Source organism: Ctenopharyngodon idella, chromosome 1, assembly GCF_019924925.1.
Source record: "Ctenopharyngodon idella isolate HZGC_01 chromosome 1, HZGC01, whole genome shotgun sequence".
Classification (NCBI taxonomy): Eukaryota; Metazoa; Chordata; class Actinopteri; order Cypriniformes; family Xenocyprididae; genus Ctenopharyngodon; species Ctenopharyngodon idella.
Window position 1 is genome coordinate 2401403 of NC_067220.1, and position 24977 is coordinate 2426379.

General features: G+C 39.4%; 1 protein-coding gene across 1 annotated transcript in view; it reads right to left on the bottom strand.

Moving 5' to 3' along the window:
* Positions 1 to 5961: 5961 nt before the first annotated feature.
* LOC127511382 (uncharacterized) overlaps positions 5962 to 24977 on the bottom strand; it is a 72491-nt gene continuing 53475 nt past the window's right edge. The window contains exons 22-35 of the mRNA XM_051892181.1: positions 18378 to 18538; positions 17831 to 17961; positions 14202 to 14258; positions 12414 to 12427; positions 11974 to 12102; positions 11787 to 11887; positions 11330 to 11438; positions 10853 to 10944; positions 10599 to 10762; positions 10165 to 10316; positions 9493 to 9573; positions 9292 to 9399; positions 8330 to 8449; positions 5962 to 6723 (exon numbers count right to left, since the gene is read on the bottom strand). Of these exons, the coding sequence (XP_051748141.1) occupies positions 5962 to 6723; positions 8330 to 8449; positions 9292 to 9399; positions 9493 to 9573; positions 10165 to 10316; positions 10599 to 10762; positions 10853 to 10944; positions 11330 to 11438; positions 11787 to 11887; positions 11974 to 12102; positions 12414 to 12427; positions 14202 to 14258; positions 17831 to 17961; positions 18378 to 18538 (2181 nt within the window). The remainder of the gene's footprint in view (positions 6724 to 8329; positions 8450 to 9291; positions 9400 to 9492; positions 9574 to 10164; positions 10317 to 10598; positions 10763 to 10852; positions 10945 to 11329; positions 11439 to 11786; positions 11888 to 11973; positions 12103 to 12413; positions 12428 to 14201; positions 14259 to 17830; positions 17962 to 18377; positions 18539 to 24977) is intronic.

Here is a 24977-nt window from a genome sequence, read left to right on the forward strand (position 1 = left end):
CACATTTATTACAGTATAAAAGATAATAAACCATTGCTCCACCATTGCTGTAAACACAATAGGTTTTTTTGTACAATAAACAATAGGTTGTTTCTGACAATAAACAGAAAAACAGGATTTTTTTTGCAAATAACTCACAAATAATTTCCCAGTAATAACACAAGAAAGATGTAGCTGAAGTCCTGCATCCTAAAAAAGGTCAAAGGTTATATCTAGAAAGACTATATAAAAATGAATCCCTAAAAATGTGTAAACCTCCAAAATATCTCTCAAGATCAGTAACCAGATCTCTACTCTACACACATTCAAAGGAGTGACATAATATTAAATGATCCATCAGTTACCTGTATTTATCAATCACCAATCAAGCTTGTTATAGCACAACCCTTCACCATCCTCTATAGTTAATTACTAATTAGTGCATATCTAACATTCAACACCACATAATAATAACAGCAAGTAAACAGAATATATAAATCTGCTATTATGCCTAAATATTCAACCGTATTTGTGAAGAACTAAAATATCCCATTACATTTTAAGTCTATCCGAGGTCAACTCCAGTTCAAAAGTCCCTCCACTTTAGTTTAGCAACTCTGTTACTTTGATTTAGATACTTTTATTAATTTTATTTGATCATCAATGATTTTTCATTGCACCACTTTTTGTCCTCTGTTTTGTCATCTCTGTCATTAGGTTTATTCAGAAATAAGCTCATATGGACACATGTGTGGCTTCAGTAGCAATCATAAGAGAGATAAAATTTGAGTGTTTGATTTTTGGTAATCATGACCCCTAAATACTTAACCGCATTTTTCACTGTAATGCCTTCTATATTTTTTAAGTCACAGTTATGGATAGCCTTTTTTTAATTCACATTTTTTAAAGTTTAGGGTCAGACCTGATGCCTTTGAGAAGACAGAAATTTTATCAATAACTAATGGAAGCACCTCTTTATTTTTAAGAAATAAAAGAGTGTCGTCTGCAAATTGGCTTATAATAAAGTTCCTACCAAGAATGTTTATGCCAATATTGTCCTCAAGTTTTTTTTATGAATAAAGACATTAATTCGACAGCAAGATTAAAAAGTAATGGTGAAATAGGGCATCCCTGACGGATTCCTCATTTGATTTGGATTCTGGGTGATGAACCAACGTTAGGGGAAACACTACTAAAAATATCATTGTAAAACATGGAAATTAATCTACAAAACAAAGCCAAAAATTTATAATGATTTAAAGAAGAAAGAGTGTTCGAGGGTATCAAACACCTTGAAAAAATCTAGAAATAAAAGTAAGCTTGTCTAAGGCATTAAATTGTTATAATCAAGCATATCAAAATTAATCTAATATGATTGTGAATACCTCTTCCTTTAATAAAAGCTGATTGTGTTTGACTGATAATTTCACCAATACCTTTCTTAAGTCTATTTGCAAAAACATGAGAGAGTAATTTGAAATCAGTTGTCTAAAAATAATTTATCTTTGTTCTACTTCGGAACCAGAATAATTAAACCATGCTTCATTGATGGCGATAATTCAGCTTTATCTACACATTCTTTTAATGCTTCGAAAACTAAGATTCTTATTTTGGGCCAAAAATGTTTATATAGTTCTACTGTGATGCCATCAATACCTGGGGGCTTTCCATTAGACATCTGTTTAATAGCAATGTCTAATTCTGAAATCTCAATGTCAGCTTCCATCCTATTTCTATAGTAGTCTATAGTAGGAACTTTGTCTTTTAGGGAGGAAAAGAAGAGATCACAATCCCTCTCTGTAAAGAGAAAGAAGGGATAGATGTAATCATCAATCACTGTTTTCTCTTCACTTATATTATTATTAATGTTTATTAATAGTTTTTAAAGCTTGTTTATGTTTTTCTAAATGAAAGAAATATGAAGAATTTTCCCCCTCTTCAGTCCACCTGGCTCTAGATCATATAAATGCTCCTTTAGCTCTTTCTGTATAAAAATCATCCAACCTTGATTGTAGAAGGTGCAGTTCTTTCTCACTCTCACTAAGGGTGTCTTTATTACCAAAATAATTTAGTCTTGATAAAATTGTTATTTGCCTATATTTGCAATTTGTTTCCCTTCTTTAATTGCCAATCTTTTTATACTAAATTTGACCCATTCTCATTTGCCAACTGAGGATAATTCAGACATAGTTTTAACATTATTAATCATTAACAAAACAGAATTACAAAAGGATTCACATTTAAGTAGATTATTATTAAACTTCCACTGAGTTCTGGTAGACGGTGAACTGCCATTGCTTCTAAGAGAGTGATATGGCACTGTGATCAGTTAAAACTGAAGGAGAAATTTTGAAGAAGGAGAAGATTACTAGTTATCAACCAAAAGTCCAACCTGGAGCGCTGAATCCGTCCTGAAAAAGATCCCCACGTAAATTTATTACACGCCAAACATCGATTAGATCAAGAGACTGAGATATATTATAAACTAGGGGGTTATGAGAAAAAGTGGTGAAAGGAGTGGGGTATCTATCCTGCCATTCATCAGGAACAGCGTTAAAATCCCCTCCAATAATAATTTTGTCTGTAAAATATGTGTTCTTCCAGTCATCAATTTTTGTAGCCATATTCTGAAAAAAATAGCTTATTAGTGGCTTTGTTAGAATAGCCATAAGCATTAATCAAGATATAATTACATTCATTTGATTGAAGAACCACCATAATCCAGTGACCTTCGTTATCGCCTGAACTAGCAACAATCTTACTGTCCATCCGTTTAAACAAAAAGGCGACCCCTGCTGAGTGGGAAGTTCCATGAGAGAATAAAGCCTCTCCACCCCATTGTGACTTCCAAAATCTCACATCTACATCGGTTGAATGAGTCTCTTGAAGAAACAGTTTACTTTAACTTGCTCCTTGCAAAAAAGAAAAAGTGCCTTACGTTTAACATTACACCTAATACCTAATAAACTACACCTAATTACACATTTAAAACATTTAAAGATAACAGAGAAAAAGACATTTTTGAACGAAGAAAAACAAAGGGAAAAAACTGCTAGCTATCAGATATCGTTCTTCTTACACAGACTTATATTAGTAATACATTAAAGGCAGATATAAAAGAACTTAACATTAGTCCAGTGGACTGAACATTGATCAAGTAATATTTTTGAGATTATCTTTGTATAGGATTCTGAATGAAGTGGGCCTACAATCGCATGATCTAAAATGAGATGTTACTGTGCCCTAATATTCAGTACTCTATACACAGAAATAAAAGTTACAACTCAAAAACAGTCCCATCACTGCGTTCACCATATTAAGCTGTCACTCTCTGACCGCTAATCACTGCATATCTGTCACGAAGGTAGGCTTTCAAGTTTTTCCCTCTTGCCTCCTCAACTTTGGGCCATAGACGAGCAGCCTCCCTGTCATCCTTACAGAAATCCTCTCTAAAATGGATTTTTCTTTCCAAATTGAATGATTGTATTGGCATCCATCTGACGATTGCATCAGTGTTCTCTTTCAGTTGGAATTCAAAGGCGCGAACGTATTCTGTATTCTCGTCAAACTTACGACTGAGGCTTTGGATGGTGGCGTACAGAAGCTAGTGGAAATCTCATCCTTTTCCTGCACTGGTTTCACTCGTTTGGGCCCATGACTTTTGAGAGGGGTGTGAGGCATCGTCTGCTGTTCAACATCTTTAGCAGACGGCACTTCAATCTCCATCGAATCAATAATTTCCCCTTCTGCTTCACCTGAAGCTTCTCCAACATAGGCATAGGTTTTTGCCGCCATAACGCTTCAGCGAGTCCAACATAAAAGGGCAAGCAAAGAGTCTTATAAAAGCAAAAGTTCTCTTTAAGTTAGTAACAAAAACATTAAAGTAAACAAATAATTGCAAATGCAATAATCATAGACCAGAAATAGACGGCCTTTTTTATCAGAGCCTGTGAAAAGAAATTTATTCACAGACTCGTTTATTCAAATTGTGTAAGTAAAATGACACTTCTATATAGACTAATTATTTTCATTGTTTTATACGATTTTCATAGCAGAAACTGATTTATTACATCGAAGTCCAAAAATGACTGGTTCGTCTGGGCAGCCTTTTCCACCTTTTGACCACAAGATGTCGTTAGTGTGCACTGTTTTGAAAAGCTTTGAGTAATGAATCTTTTATGATACAGTTGAGCGGAAAGCCTCTGTGCTTCGCAAAGCTTCATTTCACCATCACTCATTTTTACAGTAACATACTGTAAAGTAGATTACAGTAAAGAACAGTGTTGCCAGTATTTTACCATTACTTTACAGGACAATTTTTAAACACTAGTACAGGTTAACAGTGATTCGTTAATCACAAAACATGTCTACAAAGCAAATAAACGAATACAGACAAAAATAGAAGAAACACAATCAAATTTATTTAATAAGAGTTGTCACTGAAAAAGCAAAACTTTTTTTTTTTCATAAATCACTTTCATAAATCACTAACGCTTTCCCCAAAATCAGAAAGGTTAAAAGATTAAGAGAAAAAAAGAAAGATACATTCCAGATAAACTGTAGTCCCTAAAACTGTGTAACACCCAAAATTACTTATAAGAAACATAATCAAATCTCTGCACACATAACAAAAGAGATCATATAATATGAACTGATTAATCAATCAATCATCAAACAAACCTGTCATAGCATAACTCATTTTTACAGTAACATACTGTAAAGTAGATTACAGTAAAGAACAGTGTTGCCAGTATTTTACCATTAATTTTCAGGACAATTTTTAAACACTAGTACAGGTTAACAGTGATTCGTTAATCACAAAACATGTCTACAAAGCAAATTAACGAATACAGACAAAAATAGAAGAAACACAATCAAATTTATTTAATAAGAGTTGTCACTGAAAAAGCAAAACTTTTTTTTTCATAAATCACTTTCATAAATCACTAACGCTTTCCCCAAAATCAGAAAGGTTAAAAGATTAAGAGAAAAAAAGAAAGATACATTCCAGATAAACTGTAATCTCTAAAACTGTGTAACACCCAAAATTACTCATAAGAAACATAATCAAATCTCTGCACACATAACAAAAGAAATAATATAATATGAACTGATTATTCAATCATCAAACAAACCTATCATAGCATCACTCATTTTTACATTAACATACTGTAAAGTAGATTAGAGTAAAGAACAGTGTTGCCAGTATTTTACCATTACTTTATAGAACCATTTTAAACACTACAGGTTAACAGTGATAAATCACTTTCATAAATCACTAACGCTTTCCCCAAAATTACATATACGAACACCTACATCTTCAGAAAGGTTAAAAGATTAAGAGAAAAAAGAAAGATACATTCCAGATAAACTGTTATCTTTAAAACTGTGTAACACCCAAAATTACTCATAGGAAACATAATCAAATCTCTGCACACATAACAAAAGAAATCATATAATATGAACTGATTAATCAATCATCAAACAAACCTGTCATAGCATCACTCTTAAACATCCTCTACCGTTAAGCACCAACTAGTGTCAATATCCAACATCCAACAACACCAAATACAGCTGCTCAGACAATAATATCAATCAGCCATTATGCCCAAATATCCTACTGTATATATAAAGAACTAAAATATTTTCAGATTTTTGTCATCAGCATCTCTATAATAAGGTATTTTCACAAAAGACACACGAGCCATGACCTCAGCAGTTGAGTAGGGTTGTCAATCTATTTTAACCAAATTAATTGTATGATATGCCAAGTAATGAATCATTTATTCACCCTCATGTCATTCCAACCCCAAATGACTTTAGATTTTATCCTGATTTACCTTTCCTACTGAATTGGACTGGGAAACCTCTGCAAAGTAAATCATTAATTGTGTTGTTAAAGTTATTTATAATTAACTTAATTATATTAAGTTAATGCTTGAAATTGACAGCCCTACTTTAAATATTAAAATGGGTCAGACTTTACTCTGTCACACGTTTAAGTGACTGAGCAGGGTAGGCTGCGCCCCATGCTGCAGGATTGGGATACTCCCCCTCCTTCAGTAGGTAATGGGGTTCAGTGTGGTCAGGATCCTCAAAGAGCTGCCAGATACCACTGACCACCTTACAGGAGCGAACCACTTTTATGCCAAACTGGTCCTCCACAGAAGAGCAGTCAACAGTGGTCTCATGCATTGGGTCTTCAAAATTCTCCCGTTCAAAGAGCTGGATCTTAAATGATGTCACACGTTTAAGAGACTGAGCAGGAACAGTGTTGGTGGTTCCCCATGCTGCAGGATTGGGATACTCCCCCTCATTCAGTAGGTAATGGGGTTCAGTGTAGTCACGCCCCTCATAGAGCTTCCATACACCACTGACCACCTTACAGGAGCGAACCCCATTTATACCAAACTGTTCCTCCACAGAATGACAGTCAACAGTGGTCTCGTGTTTTGGATTTACCAGATCCACCTGTTCATAGAGCTGGACCTGAAATGATGTCACACTTTTAAGAGACTGAGCAGGGTTTGTGGCGCCCCATGCTGCAGGATTGGGATACTCCCCCTCATTCAGCAGGTAATGGGGCTCGTTGTATTCTTGACCCTCATAGAGCTTCCAGATGCCTTTGATAACCTTGCAAGAGCGGACCACATCTATACCACAGCGGTCCAAAGAAGGACAGTCCCCTGTGATAAAGCACTTGTTGCCTCTAAACTCATCTTTATCGTAGACCAGAATCAAACACTTGAAGGAGAGAGTAAAGATCAGACATGGCAATCAAATCTCTGCACACAAACACCCAAAGAAATCATAAATCATTGTGTCTAAACAGCTCATTAACAGCAGGAGTTGGTTAAAATGACATAAAAGTTATAATAGATACATGAAGTGTGCACTGTTTTTTTTTTTTTTACATGATTCCCAATTATTTAGGCTATATTCACCATTTCTAGTATGCTATTTGTACAGGATTTACATTTTTAATTCATTGTTGTACTTAGCAATTAATTTAATTTTACCTCTGAAGCAGATCAATTAAAGTTGCTTAAGGGTCAAGATCAAGTTATCTGCATCAAGCCACTCCTATAATAACTGTTATGGTTAAATTAATGCACGAGACTAACTGTACATCATGTGTGTAAGACTCCAGTGAAATCATTAGGTAATTATTCCCTCACAAATAAATCTCTCAACGAGTAAAACTGGCTGTGTTTTTTTTTTAAGGTATAATGTATAATAATGTATAATAAAAGTTTTCTGAAAACAGCTGCAATTGCTGATAAGGAAACAATTCAACAAAAGTCAAAGGTCAAGAGCTCAACTAAAGCAAACACTGATCTCCATGATGGTGACCTCAAACGAAACATTTTCAATAAGACATCAACATGTAAACCTCTGTTAATTCTCAGTAAGAACTTCTGTAGACGTGTGACAGAAATAAAGTCAGTCTGGTTAGTAATAAGTGAAGCTGGTGATGCTGTTTGTGGAGTTGTTGAATCAGATCTTCAGAGATTTAATGTCTTTTATCTTCAGTTCATCTAAGGCTGTGGCTGAAGAAAGTTGTAGTTTGTGTTCTTATTTCTCTTTCTTTCAGTGTTTGTTCACAGCAGGTGTTTGAATGATTGAAAGAATGTTTCAGGAACATCATACTAACCTTTAAATAACATTCTACTAATATTAAGAAAATTGGACTTTTTCATGTTCTTGGAATGTTACAAATTAACGTTCCTAGAATGTTGAATTTTAAATCAAAATTAAGTTGAAAGAACATTTGAGGAACATCATACCTTATAAAAATGTTCCTCTAATGTCAAGAAAACTATATTTAGAGAACATTCTTATAACAAAATTCTATAGAATATATTAGCTGGGGTAGCAGCGGCTGGGACAGACTTTAAGCATCACCTCCGCTTAAAAAGATGCCATCTAATCCTGTTTACATGAAATTAAGCTGCTCCCGAGCAGATTTGAGCTTACGGACCTGTTGCTATGACAGCAAGTCCAGAATGAGCAATCAATCAAATAATTAATCAAATCCAGCTAACTGAGTTAGCAACATACGAAGAACGGACCCCAGTTGTCATCACTAAAGGCCAAGCATCATTTTTAAAGTGAAACTTATTAATTTCATTAACGGCATGAACAATTTGCAAATTTAACACTACAAAGAGTTCACTGCTTCAGTGTTAGTTTTTAACACCTGTGGCTGAGACTTGTATATACACCGGGGGTGTATATACCTTGACTATTTACATGCTTATTATGGACTGTGTGTGTGTGTGTGTGTCTTGTACACTGTGTCTGTGTGTGGACATTCTGCAGGAATGATGAATAAACTATAAACACACACCTTGCCACGGCACCACCATTTGAAGCACTCCTTAGCATCCCTCTCCTCCTCATCAGACTTTTTTGTGTAGTAAATCCTACCAACATATTCAGTAAACTCCTCCGGCAGCAGACTGGACACCTGCAGATACAAGTGAAATAATGTGTTTGAGTAATTATAGATCTGGAAAACTTGCTTTGACTTGATTAGATTGACCAGGTTAGTCTTTTTGTAAAGGACTCTGTATGTAAGACTGAAATAATGTAATAATAAAATATGTACATAGAATGGTGATAAATTGTAAAAAAAAAAAAAGGTTTGATTTTGATCTTTAAAGTAACAAGTGGTGTTAAGCTGTTTTATAACCATCTAAATACCACTTAGTAATACCACTTTCACCCAATGAAAAAAAGTGCAAGATGATAATTTAGTGCTCAAACAATGGCTTGAACAAAATCTAATATTAAAAAGTCAAGGGTCAAGAGCCCAACTAAAGCAAGCACTGATGTCAATGATGGTGACTTAAGGCGTTTTAAGACACAGGAGCAAAACAACCAACATATCTATAAATATGTTGGTTGTTCTGTTCCTGTCTCCATGTTTCTCTGAGTGTTTTGTAAAGTATTTTTTGTTTAATAAAGAAGCTACTGCACTAAGATCCTGATGTCTCTCCTTCGTGCTGCAACCAGCAACTCCGACAGGTGCAATATGATGATAATTTAGTGCTTGGGCAATCGCTTGATTACCTGCTATCACTAATTTGTTACTGTGAATGTGTTATGTCAAGCAGCCTGTCAAAACAGGTACATTTATAATGTGATACTCTGTATTATTACAAAATATTTCTTGAAACTAGAGACTTAATAAGACAACTTGACTTTAATTTTACATAATCTAATGATAAATTGTACGTGTAATTCAAACTGGAGAAAAAAAAAAATCAGAAATGATAAATTACTTAAGCAGCAAAGTGATAAGTGTACCTCATATTTCTTAATCTTGAAGGCTTCGGTGGGGTTCCTCTTCCTGTAGAAATAGACACTGTCGATGGGGTTTTTACCCTTGCTGAAAGTACAATCCAGCTGAATCACCTGTGTGAGAGATTTACAATATTACAGCCACCTAAATGTGTTGAAATAAAGCATAAAAGTCCAAGTGGAAAGTCAGTTTTAAACATAACGTACATCAATGATGAAATCCTTCTTATCCAAGAACACAGTTGGGTGAAGTTTGTTCCATTCGTCCACTGCTTGATTCCAGTTATCCTGTAGTATTGATGATTAAAGTCAAACAAATGAGAATTTGCCCAGAAGAGATGCACATGATAACCCTTAACAATAAACAATTGCCATAAATGTTTCTTATTTACTAAATGTTTAAAATTTATACATTTCTTTACTTGTTTACTTTAAAAAAAAAAAAAAAAGTGCACATTTCCATTGATTGTAAAGTTTGACATTATGAAATGACAGATATGATGCAAGGCATGATTTGTTATTTGTTAGTGGAGATGATGAAGTGATATAAAAACTGTACTGCAGTCAAGACCAGAATTACTTTAGCCATTGTCTGATTTGATCAGAATACTGCAACTGGTAAACTGGAAGAGCCATTTAAGGAAATAGCACAATAATGTAATAAATTGTATTTGCCCATTATGAAATTATAATTCTTAACAGGCGAGTTAAGTTTCAAAGGTAAAACTGTGTTTTGTAATGTAAGATCCAGTGCTAAATTAAGTTCTAATGATTACATTAATGGGTACATTAATGCCACTGGTTTGTGGTCAAAAATCTGTAAATGAATTGTGCAATGTCATTAATTGATACATCATGTTTTCCTCAGCTCTCTTTTACCTGGAAGATCTGTTTGTCTTTGAATTCAGCTTCTGTTATTCTGGTCTCTCCCACACACTTTGGCAGGCGTCTGTTCACAACATCCTCCAGTTTCATCCTGGCATCTTTCAGCTCGTCATCAGTGGAGTACAAGATCTCCTCAAAGATGTGGTCTGATGGACGGAGAACATTTTTGATTTATTCTTTGTCTGTTAATAAAGATGGCTTTAAAAGTTTCCACTGGTCAAATGAAAACAACACAGTAGAAATCATAATTTGATCAAGACGCTTTGAACAATCTTTATTTACTTCATCTGGACCCTGTTTATGTTACCTATTTGTGTATTTCCAGACTATTTTAAGTTAACAAACAAAAAGCTAAAAAAGGCAGGTTGCTGAGCAGCTCAAAATTCATGCGGCTACCCTTAAAAGCGCCACCTAGCTGTCCATCCTACCTGTCAGTTTGGACAATTTTGCAACCCTTTCCTCGTCGGATGCTATCGTACGCTTTCGTGAGCCACTTGACCTCTTCTTCTGGCCATCATCTCTTGAAGGGGCTTCAGTAAACGGTGAGATCTTGGTGAGCTTGCCTTCAGCTGCAGTGAGGGCTTCTGTGATTCTAATGAACACATCAAAAATACGTGAACCAATAAATAACTAAACAACACAAGAACATTTACAAGAAATGAGTAAAAACACTAAACCACACTTTTTTTCGATGATGTTGACGATCTTGTGCTGGTAGGCCTGACTGTAGAGAGTGTACCGGGTTTTAAACATGTCATAAACACTATCTGCCACCTGTGAGAGAAACAAAGGACAAGAGCACAGACTGACACACAAACACTGTAAAATAAAATTCACTCAATACTGAAAGACTAGTATGGCAGAATGTGGATCTTTCTGTTGTTCTGTCAGTGATTGACATCTGATTCTGGAAATGTCTTTTTTCATTACTTAAGCACATTGTAATTGAGAATGAATATTTATTTATTATATTTAAACTGAAGTGAAATGTTTTAAAATACAATTACAGAATGAGCAATGATTGATCACTTAAAGATCTTTAATGGGTTATATAATGCATTATCATAACTAAAGTCAACATTTTGTAGTTGTATATGGGTGTGACACTGCAGTGTTATCAAAACAGACTGAAAGTAATCGTACGAGTAATAAATGATACCTTGTCTCTGAAGCAGATGTGATTTCTCCCGTCCACCTCACACACTCGAGCAGATTTCAGCAGGCACCGATGGTCAAAGCTGTTTGGGAAGCCGAGGTGATGACAGTCTCTGTGAGATAAGAGAGGATTTAAAGGTATTTTCAGTACTGTGTTGGTTTGTGCAGACCGAAATGGCAGGTAATGCTGACTTTATGCTGACACCTAACAGTGAGGATACAGCAGTATTACTGATGCCATTTAGAAATGCTCTATTCAGCCATGATTCACACAATCCACAAATAAAAGTGTCTGTTAATGAGGGGTTGTTGAGATGCCGAACATTTTGGGGGTGGAGCTACCAAGATAGGAGTGTAAACTTACAACCACTTAAGCATTTTTCAATGTAATACTATTTGTAAATTTTAGTAAATTTAATATAAAAGTAAAATAGCATCCTTTTAAAATGTAATATTTTTACCTTGCAAAATAGTCCCATCTACGCACATCAATGCCGTTCCATTTATTTCTCACAATCTCATACAGGAAAGTTTTGTCCTCAGTCCATTCCCTCTCTTCCCGCTGGAAGAATGAAAATACTTTCAATTATCAACTTAAATTGTGCATAACTTGCATTGAATTAAACAGCAGTTTACAGGATTTTGTACCATTGTATCTGAAGTAGTATGGTCCCCATCAATTAAGTTCTTAATAAAGGTGAGATCACTCTCGTTTAACTCGCCATTCAGATATTTATTCTTCGTTAATATGTCCTCAAGCATCAAGTGCGATGCTACCTGATGACAAAAAAAATCATAAAAAATTATAAATAATAGAAATAATGTAAGCAGTGTAATAATGTAATAATGTATACATCTATTAATGTATAATTATATAGGATTCAGCGGTTCAATATCTAAAAGTCAGTGATCTGCAATTTATTGGTGTCCTGATGTCCAGATGTAATTTATCATCATCGTAAACCCAGAAGGTCACACATTTTAGCTTCCAAGTTTAATTATCATAAAAAATTAAGAATAAAATACATTATTTAGAATTTAATAAACATGTAAAGTGTGTATTTGTACAGTAGAATTGTTGTGCTTACCTTCCAATTTTCATCTAATAAAGAGGACAAACAGGGGGTTATTGTACAGTATATGACGATTTATCAATGACCTTACAAAAACTGACATTTGCACAGATTTATACCCATTTATAATTTAAAACAAAGATTACCATCTGAAAGAATCTGTTTTCTGTAACACACACTCTCTTTATATGTACTTTTGCCTGATTTTGACTTTGACTGATCAGCCTGTGATTTGCCATGTCCACCACCACTGCCAAATTAACAGAATGCATAGCTGATTTAAAACATTGGATGACTATAATTTCCTGCTACTAAATTGAAAACAAAACAGATATTCTAATTATTGGACCAAAATCCTTCGCACGTACTAAACTAGAACACTTGATGGCTGCTGTGTTCAGTCTTTGTCATCAGTTGGCCCTTACGAAACAAAAATATATGGGAATATAATGCAAAATATAATGCGACACATTACATAATACATTTCCATATATGGGAAATATTGCTTATATTTTTCAATATACTGCAATATATGCATTGGCCATATACAGCTATATTGATACATATAAGATATTAAGAGATAAGGCCAAAAATAGCATTACACGTAATATTCATAAAGTTTACTGCACACACTGAATCCTTCTCAAATTTGAGACCAGACGAAGTGCTGTGGTGAAGTGTATGCTTATAAACTGCTTGTGATGATGAGGTGATGATGATCAGGTGCAGGTATTCTGGTGATTGTGACCTCTGTGATTGGGTACATGTTCCCATATAAATGTGAATGTATGAACACACATATACACACACACATTCACAGAATGATTTACAGCAGATTTATGGTTCCCAGCATGCTTTGCTTCTGACTGTTAAAGGAGAGTAAATGTTAAAATTAAGTGTTATTTCATGTGTTTTGTTCAATATTAATATAAGGGGAGATCTGTTAATGTTTAATGTTCTATTATTTTGTAATTTAAAAGGTTTTCTGGTGTGTGTGAGTTTTTGGGGTTATAGTTGAGCTGAAGAGTAGAGCCTGTGGTTAGAATGATGATTGACTGAACACCATTAAGACTATAATTACTTTATTTAAAAAAAAAAAAATGGCTGTGTCCTCTTCAGCACAGTGACAATTGTTTTGATAAATGCTTTAGTATATGCAGATGTGCTTGTGCTGTTGTTAACTAGCTTGAAAATATGAAACATTTATCGTAAATAATTTCAAAGTATAATAAATATATTAAATTATATATTTCTCTGTATGTTTTTATAATGCATGAGTAAATATATCTGCAATACCCATGCATCATATCTGATCACATATACATCTATATATTATTAAGTGTATTACTGAATATAAAATTACATATTATAATATATTAGTAAATATGTTGTCACATATTTTTCAATATATGAAAAGCAGCAATTCCTTATTCATATAAAAATATATATTGAAGGTTGAATCTAAAAGACCTTCTGAGTTACATGTTTCTAAAGATTAGATATTAAAATGATGATTGTAGTGTGCAGTAAACATAAACAACAGTGACCTTGTTTGATTTCAATCATTCACAGTGAGCGCAAAATCGAGGCTTCACTGGCAATAATACAACATGTGATACTTCATTTTAAATTCCTCATTCATAATGTCTTTGATATGTCAGCAGAGACAAAATATAAAAGGATATGTTACTCTATGATTTTTACAATCAGCCCCCAAAAAGCACCACTAAATAATTCATATGTAACAACTGACCACCAGGTGACAAACACTGGCATCAGAAAGTGAAAAGTTCACACACTTACCACGCTTTAGGGATTCTTTTATGAAGTTCTCGTACAGAAAAGAGAATGGGCCATGGCCTTAAACATAAAAACATAGAATATATATAGAATTCTTGTTTGATATTTTCCAAGAGAACATTTTATACCATCTTCATTTGATTAAATATATCAATCACATCTTATGTCATGGAGAAAAAAAAAAAAAAAAAAAAAAAAGTCTGACATAAAAAGTGTCACGATCACTGTCTGTTCCTGTCAGTTCCTGGACTCCACTTCCCATAATCCTCCCTTCCAATCACATGCACCAATCACCAATTGCCACACACACCTGCAGATCATTACCTGGACTATTTAAGACACACACACACACACACCCTTTGCGAAGTCTTGATTTGCCCCGGTGATCATTTCTAAGCGTTTTCTGTGGATTGTTTATACTGTTGCCGATTGGACTGTTTATCTCCTGTGATTCTCTGCTGCCTGCCTTGATCCTTGCCTGGTTACTGGACTGTGTTTGTTTGCTGCCTGCCCTGATCTCTGCCTGCTTCCTGATACCTTTGTCTGCCGCCTGCCTCGACCATTGCCTGTCCCCGTTTACTTCTCTGCCTCTGCCCTTACCTGTGTATATACTATTCTTAATAAAAGCTGCAAATGGATCCCCATTCTGTTGACCCATCATTACAGAAGACTTCGCCGAAACAACGATCCAGCAGCTTTCCTGATGAACACTGGTCTGGTAGGAACTTTGCATTATTGTTATTAGGGCTCAAGCAGGGCCCACGATCGCTGGAGGAATATGTTGTGGAATATTTAGACATTGCTTATTATTCAGACTTGCCGGACTGTGCGCTGATAGACTTTTTCTGTGAGGGCATTAATCAGCCACTCAAATCACAACTCATTCGTGAGGGACCCCGTTCATCTCTAAGTCAGTTTCTGGATTATGCTTTATTGACTGTTGGCTCTCCGTTTACTGTGGGTGTCGTGGGGAAATATGACTCCTCGCTGAATCATGTAATGGCCGCCGCGCCAGATGACACTCACAAAATGGCGGCCACCATAATAACAACACCAAGTCAAGTCAGCACTGACTATCCTGAACCAAGTCAAGTCACAGTTGACCTCCGTGAGCCAAGTCACGTCTCCTCTGATCTTCCAGAACAACGTCACGTCCCCGCTGTTCTTCTAGAGTCACGTTCCGTCTCTGGATCTGTTCGAGAACGGAGAGGGTTGCTGTCCAGTGTGGATGATCCACCGCTGACTTCAGCACGAGCGGCTGGCATTCCTAAGCCTCCGCCGGCGGCTACGCACTCAAGCCCGCCGGCGGCTACGCACTCAAGCTCGCCGGATGCTACGGGCAAGATGGGCGTCCCGCCAGTGTCTGGGAACATAGGGGTCGTTCCAGCCAGTGAGTCCACTCCGGAACCAGCTCCAGCCCGTGAGTCCACTCCAACCCGTGAGCCCGCTGCAGCGCCCACAGAGGAGGTAGGCACAGAGCCACCGCCTCAACCACGTAAACGGAGGAGGAGGAGGAAGAAGGCTTCCTCCATCCCTCAAGGCCCGGAGGCCTTCCCAGAGCCCGCTGTAGGCCCGGAGGCCTTCCCAGGGCCCGCTGTAGGCCCGGAGGCCGTCCCAGGGCCCGCTGTAGGCCCGGAGGCCGTCCCAGGGCCCGCTGTAGGCCCGGAGGCCGTCCCAGGGCCCGCTGTAGGCCCGGAGGCCGTCCCAGAGCCCGCTGTAGGCCCGGAGGCCGTCCCAGAGCCCGCTCCAGTCCGTGAGTCCGTCCCAGAGCAGCCCGCTGCCGTCCCAGAGCAGTCCGCTCTTTCTGATACGGCCACGGAGGCCGTCGCCGAGCTCCTCGCCCTGCCGGCGCCACCCGAGCTCCTCGCCCTGCCGGCGCCACCCGAGCTCCTCGCCCTGCCGGCGCCACCCGAGCTCCTCGCCCTGCCGGCGCCACCCGAGCTCCTTACCCACGAAACCACCACGGCTTCCGTTGAATTCCCCAAGAACTTTTTGGGGGGGGGCCATATACCTGCGGGTGGGGACCCTGCACAGCCGCGATCATCAGCGGCCTCCGAACTGCTTGAGCTTGCGGGTGGGGACCTTACACGACCACGGCCTTCAACTGCCTGTGAACTGCTGTGGCCGGCTACGGATCCTGACCTGCCGTGGGCGCCCAAGCTACCTGACCTACCGTGGCCGCCTAAGCCACCTGACCCGCCGTGGGTGCCCAAGCCACCTGACCCGCCGTGGGTGCCCAAGCCACCTGACCCGCCGTGGTTGCCCAAGCCACCTGACCCGCCGTGGTTGCCCAAGCCACCTGACCCGCCGTGGCTGCCCGTGGCACCTGACCCGCCGTGGCTGCCCGTGGCACCTGACCCGCCGTGGCTGCCCGTGGCACCTGACCCGCCGTGGCTGCCCGTGGCACCTGACCCGCCGTGGCTGCCCGTGGCACCTGACCCGCCGTGGCTGCCCGTGGCACCTGACCCGCCGTGGCTGCCCGTGGCACCTGACCCGCCGTGGCTGCCCGTGGCACCTGACCCGCCGTGGCTGCCCGTGGCACCTGACCCGCCGTGGCTGCCCGTGGCACCTGACCCGCCGTGGCTGCCCGTGGCACCTGACCCGCCGTGGCTGCCCGTGGCACCTGACCCGCCGTGGCTGCCCGTGGCACCTGACCCGCCGTGGCTGCCCGTGGCACCTGACCCGCCGTGGCTGCCCGTGGCACCTGACCCCCCGTGGCTGCCCGAGTTCCTGGACCTGCATTGGAGACCCCGTTCCCGTCTGCCAACAGGTCTCCAATGTACCCACCCCCCCTCCCTATCTGTGCCATTTACGCCGCGAGGACGCGCCTTCCGGAAGGGGGGCGTTATGTCACGATCACTGTCTGTTCCTGTCAGTTCCTGGACTCCACTTCCCATAATCCTCCCTTCCAATCACATGCACCAATCACCAATTGCCACACACACCTGCAGATCATTACCTGGACTATTTAAGACACACACACACACACACCCTTTGCGAAGTCTTGATTTGCCCCGGTGATCATTTCTAAGCGTTTTCTGTGGATTGTTTATACTGTTGCCGATTGGACTGTTTATCTCCTGTGATTCTCTGCTGCCTGCCTTGATCCTTGCCTGGTTACTGGACTGTGTTTGTTTGCTGCCTGCCCTGATCTCTGCCTGCTTCCTGATACCTTTGTCTGCCGCCTGCCTCGACCATTGCCTGTCCCCGTTTACTTCTCTGCCTCTGCCCTTACCTGTGTATATACTATTCTTAATAAAAGCTGCAAATGGATCCCCATTCTGTTGACCCATCATTACAAAAAGGTTGTCAACCATCTTATTCATATTGAAATAAAATACTAATATATATATATATATCATATATGATGTGGTTTTTCCCATTATGTCTAACAAACTTGTAACATTTCAAATGCAGCTTTCTGTTATGCTCTTTGGGAACATAAACTCCTATTGTGCAAATAAACCACATTATTCAAGAAATGCATTTTAAATCATTTTAGTACCTTTATTCATTCTTCCTTTTATTAAATTATTTGTGAGGTTTTTAAAATAGATACTACAGATATACAGTAGAAAGAGTTTTTAAATGTTTTCTGCTCAGATGTGCTCATGTATGTTGACAGCACTCACCTAAATTGTAGCACAGAGCAGCAATTTTGACACACAGCTCGTCTTTCGGTGAAATGAAATCCTCTGGATTCTTTTTCAGAGCATGTTTTTTTTTCAGAACATCGATCATACATCCTGCTAAATATGCCATCCTTCAACACACACAGATCAGACATCATTTTAAACACAACACAGGGCAAAAAAAATTACATCCATCCTTATTCCTGTAGGCTACTTTTTCGAAAATGACAAATATTACCCAGAATGCATTGTTTTCTACAGTATATTACTGTTTTAAAGGAAAATTGTTTGTAACTGTCAGAATTTGGCCATTTTTTACAGCAAGGTTTAACAGTGTACTGACCCGTAATACTCAGAAAGCTAAAGTTGGCTTGACTCACTACTGAATATCAGTGTATTATTGATCATCTTCCTCAAAAGTGTCTGATGAGTTCCAAAGACCTGCCCAGTTTACAGTAATTCTAAAAACTGTAAAAACCTCTAAGCCATCATTTATATGTACATGCTGCATATAAATTCAAACTTTTTTGCTTTACTTTCACCTTACCCAAGTGAGTGTTCGAAACGAGTGTGAGTGGCACCCGGATACACCAGAAATGCCCCTCCGAGTTGTCTGATGTGACGGAGTCTCTGAAACTGAGGAGTGTCAATGATCTTCACCAGCCGGGGGTCGAGCTCAATCTGACCATAAATGGGGTCATTGAAAATCTGCAGGATAGAAAAAGTGCAAAAATTAGTTTGAGTTTATTGCTCTATCATATTTAAATTGAGGCCTACAGCAGAAATGTAAGCTTTGAAAGTACAGAGTTTGGGATTTAGAAGGCACAAAATAAATTGGCAAACTCTCAAAGCCTTCTCTCCTGACAAAGGTCTAAAACATAAATACTTGTCCCCCTTTCAATCTCATTCTTTTATTTTGATTCTGTCTGTTTTCGAACTTTGTAAACTGAAAAATGGGAAACATTTATCCAATCAGAAATAACATCTTGACATTTAAAAGCAAAGTTTGAGTCTGAGCTCCATCTTTCAGAACCTCATAATCACCAGTGAATCCATCAACAGTGCAGATGAGGCATTATGAATAGATTTATTTATTTATTTATTTATTATTTATCTATTTTTTTTTTTACCTGATGGATTCCCCAGTGTTAAATCAACACCGGTGTGTGTTCATATGGGAACCACCAGCAGAGTGTGAAAGTAACACTGACGCAGTGTAAGAGTTAATTAGATATTTTAGTGGTTAATTAAGTGATGATTGTTTGATTATTGAAGACACCTGATGATAACGAGCAGAATCACTGAAGGAAAGAGAAACACACAAACTACAACTGACTTCAGCCACAGCCTTAGATGAAACCAACTGAAAACACATTAAATCTCTCTTATTACAAACCAGACTGACTTTATTTCTGTCATTTGTCTACAGTTCTTTTTGAGAATTAACAGAGGTTTAGATGTTGATGTTTTATTGAAAATATTTGATCACCATCATGGTGATCAGCATTTCCTTTAGTTGGGCAGTTTGACTTTTGGCTTTTCAAGTCAGTTTGTGGTTTTTGTAACAGTGTTAGTTAAAACATATTTTGTTGCAAAGGAATCCATAAACAAAGATGTTAATCATTGTAAAGAAAAATGACTGATTCATAACCGCTCAAAAGAAATTATTGGATCTTGATAGATTTTCACCAGCAGGGGCGTGAAATTTAGTAGGGACGCTAGGGACGTGTCCCTACCAATATCCAGTGACTACTGATTTGTCCCTAGTGTAGCATCTGGACCAGACAAACAGTTATTCATTTCATTTAATGAATAATCCAGAAACTCTCCCTCACAAGTCCTGTTAATTCCATGCCCCACAACTGCAATTCCAGCCTCCACAAATTGCATCAGGACAGTTTTAATTCAAATGGGCGAGACATGCAAGTATCAAACTTAGTTTCATTATTTGGTACATTGAGTATCCTTACCCTTTTTAAAGAAGGGCCTGTTAAAACTAAACTGGTTTGCTCAAGGCTGTTGATCAGCTCAATTTCAAACAATGCTGTAAATTCTTGCATTTCTATATTCTGCTTCAGCTTTCTCTTTCCCTTGGTAAACTGTATGCATGTATGTGTGTGAATGTTAGAGTAGTTAAGTGTTTAGTCTAGTTAATAAAGTCTTGTTCATGTCACACGTAAAGTTGTCAGTGTTTCATGCTCATATACTGGAGTCCCTAATCATGCAGATCCAGACTACAGGCTCTGAGTAGTGCTGTACAATAAGATTGTTATTTCCCATAACCTGGAAATGAACATTTCTTAGAATTAATGAACAATTAAAATTGAGTGTTTATTGGCCAAACAGGTTAATTGATTGTAATATTAATTTTATTACATTAAGTTAATTTTATTATCTGGTCCAAATATTTATAATTAATTATAACTAGTTATGATTAATTATCATATTTATTTTGAGCTAATTTGCTGCACTAGCAATAATTTTGATTAAAAAAAAAATATATATATATATATAACCATTGTTGTCTGATTGTGTCTTGGGGTTTTTATGTATTACTTCTTTAACCTTTATTTAACCAGGAAACGTCTCATTGAGATTAAAAGTCTCTTACAAGAACGTGCTGTAAATATGCGCAATGTCCGCTACATAAACGGTTAATAGATATTGTTCCCTATTATGAGTCCCGAACACATACCTAATCCGATTTGCTTTATTTTTTCTTTATAACTTGTGAGAGTCTGTAGCTACATTTGTTTGTGTGAAGCAGCAAACCTCCTCCAAATCCTAGATGCAGTAAGAGAAATAAACGGTTCTGTGCACAAAAATACAGACAAATCGCGTCACATGTTGATTCAGGGACAGCGCCGTTTTTTCAATATGTGACAATCGTGAGATAAGTGGCAAACCTAAACATGTATGTGTGTGTGTGTGTGTGCGTGCATATACGTACACACTTCTTTGTGAGGGGAACTTATAGTGAAAGGTCATGACAGCTGACTATTTTATGTTCTAAATGGATATAAAGGCTTATAAATCTACCAAATTATGTTTCTATTAAAATCTAGTGTTCCCTTTCGAAAGGGAACTTCAACTCTGCATTTGCAAACGCTATGGGGAACGTCACACGTGACCCGATGTCTGAAAGCCAACTATCCAACAACTCTAATCCCTATTGGCCGGCGACAGCCTATGACGTAATATGGCGTGACCCTTAAGTATAAAGGAGCGCCTGGAGAAACAGTCAGTCTCTTCGTCTTTCGGGTCTGTTCTGTCTGATCACGACTATGTCAACTCCGGTAAGGGATTCTATATATGCCTTACAAACGTTCAACAGAGTGTGTTCATCCGTGTCCCAGGTTTTGACACTTGATATACACATTTCTGGGCGTTTTCTGTCTGGAGAGGAGCGTGCATAGACGGTGCTTGAGGGCGCTGCCTGTGTGTTTGTCTGTTTTTTACTGTGAGCGTCTCCCTATTGGGACGCTCCGTTCTCGTTTTCTCGAGGGAAGAGGTGTCCGCATCTGTGCCTGATGATTCTGGCCCCGTTTGTGCTGAGGCATAACAGTGGCTGCAATCATAGGGCTCGCAGGTGAGCTTGTTGGGAAGTTTGAGAAAGTTGTATTCTCTCTCAACTCCCCCGGAGCTGACGAGGGTGAGTTGGATGACGATGACATCCATGTTTGACGTCCATCGCGTCCGCCAGCGAGTGCTCCTCTGGCTGCTGTGTATGCGGGCAGCTGGTGTTTTTGGGACGCACTTTTAAGTGCGAGCGTGTTAAGAAAGGGGCCACGCGCGGACGGCTTTTTATATGCATGTATAAATATTTTGTAGAAAAGTAGGGGTTTTTGGGCAAACTGAAGTTGATAGGTTGGCTAGAATGATGTATTGTGCAGGCCACAAAATGGCCGCCTCTTAGCCACCTGTTGTTTAGAGTAGCTTCTCATCTGCTGTTTCTAGAGTAGTTTGAGTTAGCACTTGTCACTTCAGTTAATATGTATGTTTAGGTCGGCCTTAATCGGCCGCCTGACATTGTTTGCTTGTGAGCTTCGCTTTCTTTCTCTTTTCTATGAGATTTGGAGGTGAAGTCCAGGTTTCACTAGGCTTGTGGCCCTGTAAGAAGGCTCGTAGCTTAGCGGCCAGGCTAGAGCTAGGTTAGGTGTGTTATATGTTAACCCTATGTATACTATCCCTTGTCAGGTGGTATAGTTCCTAGTTCTGGCCTCCTCCCGAGGGAGTTGTTAGGCCGTATGCCCACTGTGCCCTTGTTTATGTAGATGCAATTGGATGAGTTTAACAGCTAGGTTGTAGACTGTTTTTAGACTCCCTGATGCTGTTTTTCTCAGGTGGTAGGCCCTTATCTTTGCGTAGATAAGTTATGCAGGAAGTGTATGCTAGGCTCCACTTTCTAGAACTTTTCATGCTAAAGGAAATGATTTTCCTCTGAGCCACTTGATGTCTGTATTTATCAAGTTGAGTTGACGATGCTAGTTTTTTAGCTTTCGTCCTCTAGAGCTTAGAACAGATTTGAGAATCTGTATGGAGAAAGTGTTTTCCTTTTAAAACAGCATGTATGTCAAAGCTTTGTGTTGCTTTGAGTTCTAGACTTTTGCCCTACATTTGTATGTGAGCTTACTTATGCTGCCACAGGTTAGCACCTGTTCTCATAAATAGTAGTCCCTTTTTCCGTAAAGTGGCCTCTGTTTGAGTATATGGTGACTATATATTCCCCAGTTAAGGTTTATTGGTGTCACTGAGTGCAACACCTGTTGGATTGCATACTCAGGGTAGTATAGAACCACTTTCTGAGGAAAGCTGGTGTCTATTAGCTCCCTTTTTGGTGATCTTGTTAGCAGCTATATTGCATATAACTTGGATTGTAGGCTCTTATTATTATTATTAGCCTCCTTCTAGTTAGCAGTTGTTTTCTACAATGCTGTTTAACTGATCATAGTTTGCTCACATATTTACACTGCCACAGGCCTTGCCACGTATCTGAGTGGTAGGCCTTATAGCCTCCCTTAGACCATGTTGGCTTTGTTTGGTTCCCTTTAGTCACATATTTAGGGTACATTGCCTGTTGGAATGTGTAGCCTAGCGCAGGTCGCAGTTAGCTTCCCATAGTTTATGCTGAGTTAGAGCTGGTTCCCTGTAGCTTGGTCCCCTTTTAAATTCACGAGCTGAAGCCACGTGTCATTGAATCGGCAGGCCCCTTCAGGCCTCTTTTTTAGTCCAGATGTTGGTACAGTTTGTGTTTTTAATCTGCAAACAGGCTGAACGCCACTTGTTGCTGGAATGGTAGGCCCCTCAAGGCCTCCTTTTTAGTTGACTTTCTGGCAGGCCTGGGAAGCCATACCACCATCAGCCACGCCCCATCGCTGACGGATAGGCCCTAAACAGGCCTGTTCACGATGTTTGGCAGCGTCTAACATGCATTCCCTCTTTGGAAATCTCTGAATACATGGCCTATTGGGTGGTATGGTTATGGTAGCCACTTGCTGATGCCACGTGTTTACTAAGGTAGGCCTACTTCGGCCTCCGGGGTAGCATGTGGAGTTCAGTTATGTACTCCTCTCGCTGTGAGAGTAACAGGGTGCTTTTACCAAGTATTTTGAGTGGCTAGCCCCTCAGGGTGAAATTTTGTCGTGAAACCTTACTGAGGTTTGGTTTAAACTACATCTGCCTCCTTGAGTCTGATTCCTACTCTAGTTCAGCTGAATAGCCACCTAGTGCCTAGGGTGGATCTATTGTGCTCCTAGAAATGGCCAACCAGACTTACGCCGTGTGTCTTAGAGGTTGCTAAGCCTTATGGGCCACCTTTTTGAACATACTGGTGTATGTTTGTGTATGTCTCTCATTGAGAGTTATCTGTATACACTTCTGGTTGGCCAGAGGTGCCTAAACACTGCCACGAGCTGATGCCACGTGTCTGTTGAGGTTATAGGCCCATCCAGGCCTTCCTTAATACGTGTTGGCATACATTGTACTCCTCTTGCTTTAAAGAGTAAAAGGTGCTTTTACTGAGTACACTGCTCGTTGGATTGTGTTAGGTGGATTGTCATGCGGGCACTTTGCAGCACTCTTATGCTGCCATTGAAGTTGTCTGTCTGCCCCAGCAAGACAGGTGTTCAGGGTGGCCCCTCCAGGCTACTTTCTGAATATACTTCTGTTTCACATATAGTTACTATCATGCTGTCGGCCCCTCTTCGGCCTCCATGATTATGTGCCCATTGCATGGTCTACCTGTTAGGTGAGCTTTGTACTTCCCTATTAGGGTTATGTTTATAATAGTGCTCAGTTCCCTAAGCTGATCATGGTGGTAGGCCTTAATTAGGCCTCCTCCTAAGATTCAGCCCTAGGCTGGTTTGTGCTCCCCTGTTAAACAGGCGTTTAGTGCACAGCCTCCTCAGTGCGTTAATTAAGTGCTGAGTAGGTCCTAGGATGAGCGGATTATACTCCCCTCAATACGAGGGTTCATAGCACTCAGCTGAGTTCTGCTCTCCAGGATGCCTGTCTCTACGTGTGGGTTTGAGTTGCTCCTGCCTTTCTGCAGTTACTCTTACCTGCTCTCTTCTATGAAGAATGCATTATGGAGACTCTGTACTCAGACAGGGTTGGCCAAGACTAAGTTTGTCCTATAACAAACCATGTCGGCCTCCCTGGTGGCATTGAGGGTGACTTCCTTCCCCTCTAGTGACTGGCCGGGGTTCCTTTTGGTTCTCTGGCCACATTCCCTTAAAGGGACCACTTTCTCTTCGGAAAAGTTGGTTCCAGATGCCTTAGCGGCCTTGGTAGGCCTTCTGCGGAAGGCCTCCTTGAGGCTCAGCTTGGGCTGTTGGCCATAGGCAATGCTGTCACTGACAGCCTGGTGTGACCCGAGGGTGCACTCTCCTTAAGCATGGCGGCATGGGTATATTGTTCCCCATAGCATTTGCAAACGCAGAGTTGAAGTTCCCTTTCGAAAGGGAACGTCTCAGGTTACGTATGTAACCATAGTTCCCTGAGTTTTCTTGACGTTACAGGAACGTTTTTATAAGGTATAGTGTTCCTCAAACGTTCTTTCAACTTAATTTTGATCTAAAATTCAACATTCTAGGAACGTTGATTTGTAACATTCCAATAACATAAAAATGTCCAGTTTTCTTAATGT